Consider the following 15,000-nt stretch of genomic DNA (forward strand, 5'->3'; position numbering starts at 1 on the left):
ATTCAAAACAGAGAACAAGTCAACGAATTGAAAAATGAGGTAGGTGAATTGAAGGCAGAAAAAGATCAACTAGAATCTGAGTGCGCCGGAAAAGACCTCCAGATGAAGGAACATGAAAATTTGCTGGAAATTCTCAGCAAAAAAGAATGCAGAAATGAAGACAGGTCAAATTCAAAACAGAACAAGTCAACGAATTGAAAAATGAGGTAGGTGAATTGAAGGCAGAAAAAGATAAACTGAAATTTGAATGTGTTGAAAAAGAGCTTCAGATGAAGGAACATGAAATTTTTTTTGAAATTCTCATAAAAGAGAATGCAGAAATGAAGAGAGACTAAACTGAAAAGACACAACAAGTAAAGGAATTGAAAACTGAGGTAGGTGAATTGAAGGCAGAAAAAGATAAACTGGAATCTGAGAGCGTAGGAAAAGACCTTCAGATGAAGGAACATGAAAATTTGTTTGAAATTCTCAAAAAAGAGAATGCAGAAATAAAGAAAGAACAAATACAAAACAGAGAACAAGTCAACAAATTGAAAAATGAGGTAAGTGAATTGAAGGCAGAAAAAGATAAACTGGAATCTGAATGCGTCGAAAAAGACCTTCAGATGAAGGAACATGAAAATTTGTTTAAAAATCTCAAAAAAGAAAATGCAGAAATGAAGAAAGAACAAACTGAAAAGACACAACAATTAAAGGAATTGAAAACTGAGGTTGGTGAATTGAAGGCAAAAAAGATAAACTGGAGTCTGAATGAGTCGAAAAAGACCTTCAGAGGAAGGAACATGAAAATTTGCTGGAAATTCTCAAAAAAGAGAATGCAGAAATGAAGACAGAACTAATTCAAAACAGAGAACAAGTCAACGAATTAAAAAATGAGGTAGGTGAATTGAAGGCAGAAAAAGATCAACTAGAATTTGAGTGCGCCGGAAAAGACCTCCAGATGAAGGAACATCAAAATTTGCTGGAAATTCTCAGAAAAAAAGAATGCAGAAATGAAGACAGGTCAAATTCAAAACAGAACAAGTCAACGAATTGAAAAATGAGGTAGGTGAATTGAAGGCAGAAAAAGATAAACTGAAATTTGAATGTGTTGAAAAAGAGCTTCAGATGAAGGAACATGAAATTTTTTTTGAAATTCTCATAAAAGAGAATGCAGAAATGAAGAGAGACTAAACTGAAAAGACACAACAAGTAAAGGAATTGAAAACTGAGGTAGGTGAATTGAAGGCAGAAAAAGATAAACTGGAATCTGAGAGCGTAGGAAAAGACCTTCAGATGAAGGAACATGAAAATTTGTTTGAAATTCTCAAAAAAGAGATGCAGAAATAAAGAAAGAACAAATACAAAACAGAGAACAAGTCAACAAATTGAAAAATGAGGTAAGTGAATTGAAGGCAGAAAAAGATAAACTGGAATCTGAATGCGTCGAAAAAGACCTTCAGATGAAGGAACATGAAAATTTGTTTGAAAATCTCAAAAAAGAGAATGCTGAAATGAAGAAAGAACAAACTGAAAAGACACAACAATTAAAGGAATTGAAAACTGAGGTAGGTGAATTGAAGGCAGAAAAAGATAAACTGGAGTCTGTATGTGTCGAAAAAGACCTTCAGATGAAGGAACATGAAAATTTGTTCGAAATTCTCAAAAAAGATAATGCAGAAATGAAGAAACACCAAACTAAAAAAACAGAGCAATTAAAGGAATTGAAAAAATGAAGTTGACGAACCGAAGGAAGAAAGAGAGAAACTTAAATCTGAGGCGGTGAATGATTACGAAAAACTGGAATTTGTGTGCAAAGTAAAAGACCTTGAGATAGAGCAAGAAAAAAGGAATTTGGAAAAGTTCAAGAATGAAAATGAAGAAATTAGGAAAAATCAAATTGAGAAAACAGAAGACCTAAATAAATTGAAAAATGAGGTAGATGAATTAAAGGCAGAAAAGACAAAATTGGAATCTGAATGTGTCGAAAAAGACCTTCAGATGAAGAAACTGGAAAATTTGCTGGAATGTGTCAGAAATGAAAATGAGAAAGGGAAGAAAAATCAAATTGGGAAAACAGTAAACCTAAATAAATTGAAAATTGAAGTAGGTAAATTAAAGGCAGAAAAGACAAAATTGGAATTGAATGTGTCGAAAAAGACCTTCAGATGAAGAAACTGGAAAATTTGCTGGAATGTGTCAGAAATGAAAATAAGAAAGGGAAGAAAAATCAAATTGAGAAAACAGAAAACCTAAATAAATTGAAAAATAAGGTAGATGAATTAAAGGCAGAAAAGAAAAATTTGGAATCTGAATGTGTCGAAAAAGACCTTCAGATGAAGAAACTGGAAAATTTGCTGGAATGTCTCAAAAATGAAAAACAAAGTGGAAATAAATGAAAACGTGAATTTGAAGAACTGAAAGAAGAAAAGGAGAAACTTGAAGCAAACTTCGTGCAAGGTTATGAAAAACTAGAATTTGTCTGCAAAATAAAAGACCTCGAGATAATGGAACAAAAAATTATTGCTGAAAAGTTTGAAAGTGAAAATAAAGAAATTAAAAAGGCGCAAAGTGAGAACGCGGAACAACTGAATAAATTGAAAAGTGAACTTTGTGAACTGAAGGCAGAAAAGAAGCTAAAAGCTGAGAAGGAGGAAGTTCGTAAAACCGAGAATAAAGATGAACATAAGAGGAAAAGCTTATTAATGGCGTGATTAAATGCGCAGATGAATAACAGGCCCTAAGAGGCTGCAGATATCTTCACCCAAGCCTTGGCTGTGGAGACGAATAACGACGAAGGAACGGCTCTTCTGCATATCCTTCGAGCTGAAGCGAACGCAGCCACTGAGAAGCCTCCCAATATGGATATTGTATTAGACTGCTCCATGGCCATCGAGAAAGGATGTGAAGGATGGAAAGCGTACATGTTACGAGGGCGGTATCTCGTCAAACTCGGCATCTTCGACGCGGCCCTGATGGACTTCGAAACGGTGAAAGTGAAGAAAAATGAGAAATTTTTAAAAATCGTTGACGATACCAAGGCACTAGAGAAGGAATGGGAAGACAAAGGACACTATGAGATCCTGGGTTTGGAAAAGACAGCCACGAAAGCAGAGGTTATGAAATCCTTCAGGGACCTGTCTATGGCGTTTCACCCAGACAGACATCGGGACAAACCCGAATTCCTACAGGAGGCATTCGAGGAGAAGTACAAGAAGGTGGTCAACGCTAAACTGATTCTGGTGGACGAAAGGAACCGAAGAGATTATGATGAAGAGCTACGCCATCAGGAGGAATATGAACAGTGGGAGAAGAGTGGCGGCCAGTGGAATCGTCAGGAACCAGGGCAGTGGAACCACGGGTGGCAGTACAATCGATGGGAACATCGGCAGTACAATCAAGGACGCCCCAGATGGGAAGAGCGTAGGCAGTACAATCAAGGACCAAGAAAGGACCAACATCATCAAGGGAACAACCACCGATACTATTATTAAGGATATCGCAATGTGTGAAGGAATGTTCATTGCAGTATAGTGCAGTGAACTTAAAAAAAAGATTAAAATGAAAAAAAAAATTAAAAAACTAAAAAAATCCAAAACAATAAAAAACCAAAAAATCCAAAAAAAAAAATAAAAAAAGCAAAAATCCAAAAAAAAAAAAATTAAAAAAAAATCTCCCCCGAATATATATATATATATATATATATATATATATATATATATATATATATATAAGTTTCAGTTGAATTTTTCAGTTTAGTGCTGTGAACCGAAAAAAAATGTGTAGTGGAAACTATTTTTAGAATAAGTTTCAGTTGACTTTTAGTCTAGTTTAGTTTTTAGTTTTAGTTTTGTTTTGTAAGGAAATAAGTTTTCCTGTAATGCCATTGAGAGACGGACAGTCAATGCCAAGTGGAGTTCGGCCCTCCAGACCAAATGGAATAATCTACAAGATGGATTCAGCAGAGTGAAGAAGTCCCATTTCTTTTGGATTGCACTGTTCCTTGATAAAGATTCACTTGTACTGTTTCTTTATCAGGTGGACAGATGCAGGTAAAAACAAGTATGACTTCTTTTAGTACGCTGTGTCCCCTCAAGAATATTCTATTATCCTGGAATAGTGGATCAGGAAAATGTTTAGTGCTGTGAACAGGAAAAAAATAGGAAATTGCAGTTTAGTGCAGTGAACATAAAAAAATGAATATCCAAAAAAGATTAAAAGATTTAAAAATGAAAAAAGAAATAAAAAACAAAAAATCCCCAAAAAGTAAAAAAAATAATAAAAAAAACAGTGGAAAAATATTTTTAGTATATGTTTCAGTTAAATTTACCAGTGTAGTGCTGTGAACATAGAAAAAAATAAAAATCCAAAAAAATCAAAGAATAAAAAATCCAAAAATATAAAAGATAAAGAATAAAAAAAGTAAAAAATAAAAAATACCAAAAAAATGTATAGTGGAAAATATTTTTAGAATAAGTTTCAGTTAAGTTTCAGCTTTGTTTAGTTTTAGTTTAGTTTTTAGTTTTAGTTTTTAGTTTGGTAAGGAAATAAGTTCTCCTGTAATAGCTATTGAGAAACGGTCAGTCAATGCCAAGTGGAGTCCGGCCTTCCAGATGTAAATGGAATAATCTACAAGATGGATTCAGCAGAGGGAAGAAGTCCAACTGGTTTTGGATTGCACAGTTCCTTGATAAAGATTCACGCGTACTGTTTCTTTATCAGGTGGACAGATGCAGAAGAAACAAGTCACACTTCTTTTAGTAAGCAATGTAAAATCCCCCCCCCCCAAAAAAAAAAATATAAATAAACCAAATAAAATATGGAGTCCGGCCATCCAGATATAAATGGAATAATCTACAAGATGGATTCAGCAGAGGGAAGAAGTCCCATTTCTTTTGGATTGCACTGTTCCTTGATAAAGATTCACTTGTACTGTTTCTTTATCAGGTGGACAGATGCCTAAGAAACAAGTCAGACTTCTTTTAGTAAGCAATGCAAAAAAAAAAATAATAATAATAGTAATAAACCGAATAAAATATAGAGTCTGGCCTTTAATCTACAAGGTGGATTCAGCAGATGGAAGAAGTCACACTTGTTTTGGATTGCACCGTTCCTTGACAAATAATCACTTGTACTGTTTCTTTGTCAGGTGGACAGATGCAGAAGAAACCAGCATGACTTTTCTAAGTACGCTGTGTCCCCTTAAGAAGATTCCTTTATCCTGGAATAGTGGATCAGGAAAATGTTTATTGCTGTGAACATATGAAAAAATAGAAAATCCAAAAAAATATAAGGTGGATTCCAACCCTCCAGATGCAAAGTTAATAGTTTACAAGATGGACTCAGCATAGGGAAGAAGTCACACTTGTTTTTAGATTGCACTGTTCCTTGACAAAGATCCACTTGTACTGTTTCTTTGTCAGGTGGACAGATGCAGAAGAAACAAATCTGACTTCTTTAAGTATGATTTGTCCCCTCAAGAAGACTATCGTTTTGGAGTGGATCAGGAACATGTTTAGGGCATTGAACATAGGAAAAAATAGAAAATCAAAAAAAATATAAGGTGGATTTCAGCCCTCCAGATGCAAAGGAAATAATCTACAAGATGGATTCAGAAGAGGGAAGAAGTCACACTTGTTTTGGATTGCACTGTTCCTTGACAAAGATTCACGTGTACTGTTTCTTTATCAGGTGGTCAGATGCAGAAGAAACAAGTGTGACTTCTTTTAGTAAGCTCTGTCTTCTTAAGAAGATTCCATGGTAATGACATAGTGGAACAGGAATATGTTTAGTGCTGTGAACATTAGCAAAAATAGAAAATTAAAAAAAATAAGGTGGATTCCAGCCCCCCAGATGCAAAGCGAATAATTTACAAGATGGAGTTCATTTGTTGTTTTCTTTGTATATATACTTATACAAAAACACTCCATCAAAATGCCAACGCAATCCTAGCAGCAATAATAAAGCGGAAACCTGCGCTTAAAGTAGGGTACAGACACACGAAGGTGCTCTGTGACTTCTTGCAGAGGGAAGAAGTCACACTGCGCCTTTGTGTGTGTCTACCCTACTTTAAGCGCCGGTTTCCGCTTTATTATATAATGCGAAAACCTGCGCTTTAAAGTAGGATAATAAAGCGGAAACCTGCACTAAAAGTAGGGCAGACACACAAAGGCGCTGTGTGACTTCTTGCAGAGGGAAGAAGTCACACTGCACTTTTGCGTGTGTCTACCTACTTTGACCGCCGGTTTCCATTTTATTATATAAAGAGGAAACCTGCGCTTAAAGTATGATAAGAAAGGGGAAACCTGCACTAAAAGTAAGGTAGACACACACAAAGACAATGTTTGACTTCTGGCAGAGGGGAGAAGTTACACTGTGCCTTAGTGTGTCTACCCTACTGTGAGCGCCGGTGTCCGCTTTATATAATAAAGCGGACACCTGGGCTTAAAGTAGGGTAAACACATACAAAGGCGCTGTGTGACTTCTTGCAGAGGGAAGAAGTCACACTGCACCTTCGTGTGTGTCTAAAGTGGAAACCTGCACTTAAAGTAGGATAATACAGCGGAAACCTGCGCTTAAAGTAGGGTAGACACATAAAGGCACTGTGTGACTTCTTGCAGAGGGAAGAAGTCACACTGCGCCTTTGTGTGTGTCTACCCTACTTTAAGCGCCGGTTTCCGCTTTATTATATAAAGCGGAAACCTGTGCTTAAAGTAAGGTACACACAAAGGCGCTGTGTGACTTCTTGCAGAGGGAAGAAGTCACACAGCACTTTTGCTTGTGTCTACCCTACTTTAGGCGCAGGTTTCCGCATTATTATAAAAAGGGGAAACCTGCGCTTAAAGTAGGATAATAAAGCGGAAACTTGCGCTCAAAGTAGGGTAGACACACAAAGACGGTGTGTGACTTCTTGCAGAGGGGAGAAGTTATACTGTGCCTTAGTGTGTCTACCCTACTGTAAGCGCCGGTTTCTGCTTTATATAATAAAGCGGAAACCTGGGCTTAAAGTAGGGTAGACACTCACAAAGGCGCTGTGTGACTTCTTGCAGAGGGAAGAAGTCACACTGCACCTACGTGTGTGTCTAAAGTGGAAACCTGTGCTTAAAGTAGGGTAGACACACACAAAGATGCTGTGTGACCTCTTGCAGAGGGAAGAGGTCACAATGCGCCTTTGTGTGTGTCTCCCCTACTTTGAGCGCAGGTTTCCGCTTTATTATATAAAGTGGAAACCTGCGCTTAAAGTAGGATAATGACACGGAAACCTGTGCTTAAAGTAGGGTGGACACACACAAAGGCGCTGTGTGACTTCTTGCGGGGGGAAGAAGTAACACTGCGCCTTTGTGTGCGTCTACCCTACTTTAAGTGCAGGTTTCTGCTTTATTATATAAAGTGGAAACCTGCATAATAAAGAGGAAACTTGCGCTTAAAGTAGGGTAGACACACACAAAGGCTCTGTATGACTTCTTGCAGAGGGAACTCACACAGCGCCTTTTTGTGTGTCTACCCTACTTTAAGCTCAGGTTTCCGCTTTATCATCTTACTATAAGAGCAGGTTTCTGCTTTTATATTTAAGTATAATTTTCAAGGACAACAACAAATGAAACAGTTTCTAGTCCACTGTAGAGAAAAGGCCTCAGACATTTCAATTCCTGTTAGCGGTGTAGCCAGTGTTCATCACCCCGCTGGCCAGTGTGGATTGGCGATGTTAGGAAATTTTTGTCTGATCGCTCACAGCAATCCAACCTATTATTGGTGTTTCTGACTAGTACAAATTTCCTGATCATGGCGATACATAAACCCTTACACCAGGTTAAGGTATCCTCACTTAAGTAGGTCATATACAGTGTATATATATATATATATATATATATATATATATATATATATATATACGCACATACACCAACGCTCTTCCCCCAATTTTTGGGGGGGTAGCTGACATCAAACAAATGAAACAAAAAAGGGGACCTCCCCTCTCTATGTTCCTCCCAGCCTGACAAGGGACTCAACCGAGTTCGGCTGGTACTGCTAGGCTGCCACAGCCTACCCTCCCTTGTTATCCACCACAGATGAAGCTTCATAATGCTGAATCCCCCTACTGCTCCTACCTCCGCAGTCATCTAAGGCACCGGAGGAAGCAGCAGGGCCTACTGGAACTGCGTCACAATCGCTTGGAATTCATTCCTATTTCTAGCACACTCACTTGCCTCTCTCGCATCTATCCTCCTATCACCCAGAGCTTTATTCACTTCATCCATCCACCCAAACCTTGGCCTTCCTCTTGTACTTCTCCCATCACCTTCTTTAGCAGACAGCCATTTTCCATTCTCTCAACATGGTCAAACCACTTCAACACATTGATATCCACTCTAGCTGCTAACTCATTTCTTACACCCGTTCTCACTCTCACCCCTTCGTTCCTAACCCTATATATTCGAGATACACCAGCCATACTCCTTAGACAGTTCATCTTAAACACATTCAACTTCTGTCTCGCCGTCACTTTCATTCCCCACAACTCCGATCCATACATCACAGTTGCAACAATCACTTTCTCATATAGAATTCTCTTTACATTCATGCCCAACCCTCTATTTTTTACTACTCCCTTAACTGCCCCCAACACTTTGCACCCTTTATTCACTCGCTGACGTACATCTGCTTCCACTCCACCATTTGCTGCAACAACAGACCCCAAGTACTTGAACTGATCCACCTCCTCAAGATACTCTCCATTCAACATGACATTCAACTTTGCACCACCTTTCCTTCTCGTACATCTCATAACCTTACTATTACCCACATTAACTCTCAACTTCCTTCTCTCACACACCCTTCCAAATTCTGTCACTAATCGGCCAAGCTTCTCTTCCGCGCCTGCAACCAGTACAGTATCATCAGCAAACAACAACTGATTTGTCTCCCATTCATGGTCATTCTCGTCTACCAGTTTCAATCCTCGTCCAAGTACTCGAGCATTCAGCTCTCTCACCACTCCATCAACATACAAGTTAAACAACCACGGTGACATCACACATCCCTGTCTCAGCACCACTCTCACCGGAAATCAATCGCTCACTTCATTTCCTATCCTAACACATGCTTTACTACCTTTGTAGAAACTTTTCACTGCTTGCAACAACCTTCCACCAACTCCATATAACCTCATCACATTCCACATAGCTTCCCTATCAACTCTCTCATACGCTTTCTCCAGATCCATAAACGCAACATACACCTCCTTACCTTTTGCTAAATATTTCTCGCTTATCTGCCTAACTGTAAAACTCTGATTCATACAACCCCTACCTCTTCTAAAACCACCCTGTACTTCTAAGATTGCATTCTCTGTTTTATCCTTAAGCCTATTAATCAGTACGCTATCATACACTTTTCCAACTACACTCAACAAACTAATACCCCTTGAATTACAACACTCATGCACATCTCCCTTACCCTTGTATAGTGGTACAGTACATGCACAAACCCAATCTACTGGTACCATTGACAACACAAAACACTTATTAATCAATCTCACCAACCATTCAAGTACAATTACACCCCCCTTCCTTCAACATCTCAGCTCTCACACCATCCATACCAGATGCTTTTCCTACTCTCGTTTCATCTAGTGCTCTCCTCACTTCCTCTCTTGTAATCTCTCTCATTCTCATCTCCCATCACCGGCACCTCAACACCTGCAACAGCAATTATATCTACCTCCCTATTATCCTCAACATTCAGTAAACTTTCAAAATATTCCACCCACCTTTTCCTTGCCTCCTCTCCTTTCACTGTCTCTTCAATTCTGGAGCCAGCTTTCCTTACTCTCTTCACTTCTTTCCAAAACTTCTTCTTATTCTCTTCATATGAATGACCCAATCCCCGACCCCACCTCACGTCAGCTGCCCTCTTTGCCTCACGTACCTTGCGTTTTACTTCCACCTTTTTCTCTCTATATTTTTCATACTTCTCTATACTAATACTCTGCAGCCATTCTTCAAAAGCCCTCTTTTTCTCTTCCACTTTTACTTTCACTCCTTCATTTCACCATTCACTGCCCTTCCTCATGCTGCTTCCAACAACCTTCTTGCCACATACATCACTTGCAATCCCAACAAAATTTTCTTGTACTAATTTCCACTCTTCCTCTAAATTACCAGTTTTTCTTACTTTCACTTCGTCATATGCCATTTTCAACCTTTCCTGATATTTACTTTTTACCCCCGGTTTTATTAGCTCTTCAACCCTCACTAGCTCCCTTTTACATCCACCTACTCTATTCCCCCACTCTTTTGCTACAACTAATTTTCCTTCCACCAAAAAATGATCAGACATACCGTTATCCATACCCCTAAACACGTGCACGTCTTTCAATCTTCCAAACATTTTATTAGTTATCAACACATAATCCATTAATGCCCTTTCTACTACTCTCCCATTTACCACTCTTACCCATGTATACTTGTTTTTATCTTTCTTTTTGAAAAAGCTATTACTTATCACTATCTCTTTGTCAACACACATATCTACCAGTCTCTCACCACTCTCATTTTCGCCTGGTACGCCATACTTCCCAATGACACCTTTCACCTCTCCAGCGCCCACTCTAGCATTTAAGTCACCCATGACAACTACATAATTCCTTCTACCTGGTTCTTCTGCACACCTAGTTAATTCATTCCAGAACTCATTCCGCTCTTCTTCACTTTTCTCACTACCTGGCACATACGCACTGACAAATGCCCAACATTCCCTACCCAACCTAACCCTTACCCACATTAACCTAGATGATATCTCCTTCCATTCCACTTCTTTACCTGTCATCCATTCACTCAATAATAAAGCCACACCCTCTCTTGCTCGTCCCCTTTCAATCCCAGACACTCTACCAGACATTTCATCAAACATCCCTTCACCCTTCTCTTTTATCTTTATCTCACACAAGGCCAATACATCCATCCTTCTATTCCTAAACATACTTCCAATCTCACATCTTTTACTCTCTATCGTACTACATCCATGCACATTCAAACACCCCAAAACTAGTAGCTTTTTTTATGTGCTAACATAGAATTATGTATTTTTTTATGAAACCCATTACATATGATGACTGTTATCTTAAGATATACCTTAAATAATAGTAGTGTGTAGGATAATGGTCATTAAGAAAACTGAGAAAAGGATGAAAAAATACGAGTCATATATAAGGCATAGACATGATTAGAAATGGGATAAATAGTGCAAAGGCATAAAAAGTGGTTAGAATTAAAAAAAAAAAAACCATGTCGTACTTCATAAACAGGGGATTCTAACTTGTTGAGAAACACAAGCAAAATATGTGTAGTCATCAGATATCTGTACATCCATTGTCACAATATTTATTTTCTTCATTTGTTCTCAAAAGTCCCCTAATTATCTAAGTATTTTTGTATGCATATAAATATTTTGATAACTAAGAACTAATATGAGAAGTAAGGTTCCCTTTTGTGATGATTCAAACAGAATTACCATGTTGAGAATTATTATTCAACTTGCCTTCAGTTTAGCAAATACCAGTTGGAATTTCTCCAGTTCTCCCTCAATATCTTGGATACTGCAAGCCGATATAGGTGTAGGAGAGTCCCTTCTTGTAGGTGACCTTAGCAGTGAAAAACGGCGGTCTGCTGCCATACCAAGGTCTTGCTGGCGTCGTTCCTCAGCCTTTCTTCTGTAATGGTTAAAAGAATATTATTTTTCATTTGTGAAAAGTGTAGAGATGTTGATTATCACACAAAACATTTGGGTGTCTTCTCAATAATGTAAAGTAATTATCACACAAAACTTTTGGGTGTCTTCTCAATAATGTAAAGTAGAAAGGACTGAGTCAGCTTATTCTTGGATCTTCTTTATAGCATCGATGCTCTATGAACTAATTGGTAACTTATTTGTTATTGATCAAATCCCCCATATAAAGGTTTATTCTTTTGATATACAATAGTATAATTTCGTATAATTTTTTATGAGTTATATTTCATAATGGAATTACAGTATCTCAGTTGATCCATCAACAATTTTATACATGTCAGTTTGTAATTACATCATCTTGATTATACACACCACTAATGAAAATTTGATAGAATCATAGTATACTTTATTTGTAAGTCACTTGGGCAATTTAGTCGACCATTCATTACCCAGTAATCTTTCAAGCAGGGACGTAGGAACAGGGGTTGGGGCTGGGCGCTATAGCACCCCCACATTTTTGCCCAAAATTTACTTTTCTACCTATTACTCCAGAAAAGATTAAAAGATATAAAATTGCATAAATATAATAACTCATTTTTCATAAGAATTATCATTCGAAAGTAATTACTATACGCGTGCTCAAGTTTTATTAACATACATTTCTAAGTTAGGGTAAGGAATTATTATTATTATTATTATTATTATTATTATTAATATTATATATATATATATATATATATATATATATATATATATATTATATATATATATATATATATATTAGCGAAGTTTTTCTTATATCACTATTATATAGCAATCCTCTGCAATTTTAATCACTCCATCTCTATTATTGATAATATTTCCATTTCCATCCTCTTAAGCAAACATCTGTTAGCGCCCTCTTCCAAGTCTTTTCATCAATTTGATGTTTCTTCCTTTCTAGAATGTTTTCTAAAATTTGGTCTGATTGTGTTTACGAATATCTAGGGTTTTTAGTTTGTTTGTTGTTTTGGATAGTTCTGCCAATTCTATTTCATCTCTCTTGGATTTGACCCTCATTTTCAATCTTTTTCTTATTAGGGTTTTGGTCTTTTCAGATAGTTTTCTTTGATCTTGTTTAGGAACTTTTCCACCTATCTTTTGTGCTGATTTCAATACAAATTTAGTTAAATTACTGTTATTCTCTTCTTTACTTGCTTCAATTCCATCATTTAGGTTGGAAGACCTATTTTGTATTGGTAAACTAAACTCATGAGATTTTTATCTTATTACAGGAGTGTTTATTTTCTTTTTTGAAATTAGTTTTTCTCATTCTTTCTTTAGATTTGCCATTCTATGTTAACTTGACTCTTAAGTTGTTTAACACTTACATCTTTAACTAGATTAGCTTTTTTCACTGAGAATGAAATGTATATCCTTTTGCGTTTCTCCATTTGGGCTTCTCTATGTCCATTTTCTATTTCATCTCATCAATTAATGTGTGCAGGATTTTAAGATTGTTTCTTCCAGCATGTCTCCTCTGTCATTCCTCGTGCCAACTCCAAATATATCTATTGCCGATTCTCCTCTTCTTTTGACTTGTTTTAGCATTGAGATCACTAAAAACAAATGTATGTATGTAAGTTAGATAACAGTTTATGTCTTTCAGATTTATAAATGAAATATATCATATATAACATATACATACATTTATATTATATGTGTATACATATATGAATTTTATGTGTACAATATATATATATATATATATATATATATATATATATATACTGTACATATATACGATTTATATATGCATACACACATATAATATATATGTATGTATATGTTATATATGATATATTTCATTTATATATCTGAAGGACATAAACTTTTATCATCTAACTTACATACATACATTTGATTTAGGTGATTTCAATGCTATATATATATATATATATATATATATATATATATATATATATATATATATATATATATATATATATATATATCATCATCATCTCCTCCTGTGCCTATTGACGCAAAGGGGCTTGGTTAGATTTTGCCAATCGTCTCTATCATGAGCTTATATATTAATGCTTCTCCGCTCATCATCTCCTACTTCACGCTTCATAGCCCTTAGCCATGTAGGCCTGGGTCTTCCAACTCTTCTAGTGCCTTGTGGAGTCCAGTTAAAATTTTGGTGAACTAATCTCTCTTGGGGAGTGCGAAGAGCATGCCCAAACCATCTCCATATACCCTTCACCATGATCTCATCCACATATGGCCCTCAATTAATCTCTTATAGTTTTGTTTCTAATCCTGTTCTGCCACTTAACTCCTAATATTCTTCTGAGGGCTTTCTTCTCAATTCTACAAAATCTGTTGGATATTGTTTCATTGTCATTCCACGACTCGTGTCCATACAGTAACTCTGATCTCACTAAACTGATATATAATAGCCTGATTTTCATATGTAATATTAGGCGATTTGGTTTCCAAATTTTACTTAACCTAGCCGTTGTCTGATCTGTTTTTTTCAATCTTTCATTAAATTCCAATTCTAAAGATCCTGTATTAGAGATAATAGTTCCTAAATATTTAGATGATTCCACCTCAATAATCTTTTCTCCTTCCAATGTTATTTCATCTTCCATTGCTTATTCCGTTCTCATCATTCTTGTCTTTCTTTTATTTATTTTGAGCCCAACCTCATGTGATATTTCATGCAAGCTTTGCAAGTCCAGTGGTGTTCTGCTAATAAGGACAGTGTTATCAGCATACTCTAGGTCAGCTAATTTACTGTTAACAATCCAGTCCAATCCTTCTCCACCATCCTCAACTGTTTAATGCATTACAAAAATCCATGACGAGGATAAACAGCATAGGTTAAAACACATTCCCTTGGAGTACTCTACTCTTCAGTGAATAGAGAATTATGGAGGGAAACTAATCTATGGAAGGACATGCCTAAGGGCAGAACACTATAATAGTAGAAGTAGTAGTAGTAGTAGAATCATATGCTTCAGCTAAGATGTAAGCAATTAATTTGTTATTTGCCACTAATATTACAACTGGAATTAGCACTCTACTTCATTACATAGTCTGTAGGTATTTTAAAGGTTATGAGTATCTTGAAAAGTCACGGTCAGAGAGTTTTCTATCTGGAGGAAAATTAAAACTTCCTTTAAGTGAGGTTATTATCATCAGCAAATCTTTGTTGAAGAGATTTAATATTAATAATGATGACACATTGTAGCTACGTTACACTTGTTTCCTTTAACCATGATATATTGATCCTCACCTGTATTC

At 36.5% G+C, this 15,000-nt stretch overlaps 1 protein-coding gene across 1 annotated transcript in view; it reads right to left on the reverse strand.

Annotated features, from left to right (window-relative positions):
* Positions 1 to 15,000, reverse strand: part of CCDC151 (Coiled-coil domain containing protein 151) — a 197,044-nt gene that overhangs the window by 98,358 nt on the left and 83,686 nt on the right. Inside the window, exons 7-8 of the mRNA XM_068376116.1 lie at positions 14,993 to 15,000; positions 11,518 to 11,689 (exon numbers count right to left, since the gene is read on the reverse strand). The exon at positions 14,993 to 15,000 is cut by the window's right edge and continues 108 nt beyond it. Of these exons, the coding sequence (XP_068232217.1) occupies positions 11,518 to 11,689; positions 14,993 to 15,000 (180 nt within the window). The remainder of the gene's footprint in view (positions 1 to 11,517; positions 11,690 to 14,992) is intronic.

This window comes from Palaemon carinicauda, chromosome 6 (genome assembly GCF_036898095.1).
Source record: "Palaemon carinicauda isolate YSFRI2023 chromosome 6, ASM3689809v2, whole genome shotgun sequence".
Lineage (NCBI taxonomy): Eukaryota > Metazoa > Arthropoda > Malacostraca > Decapoda > Palaemonidae > Palaemon > Palaemon carinicauda.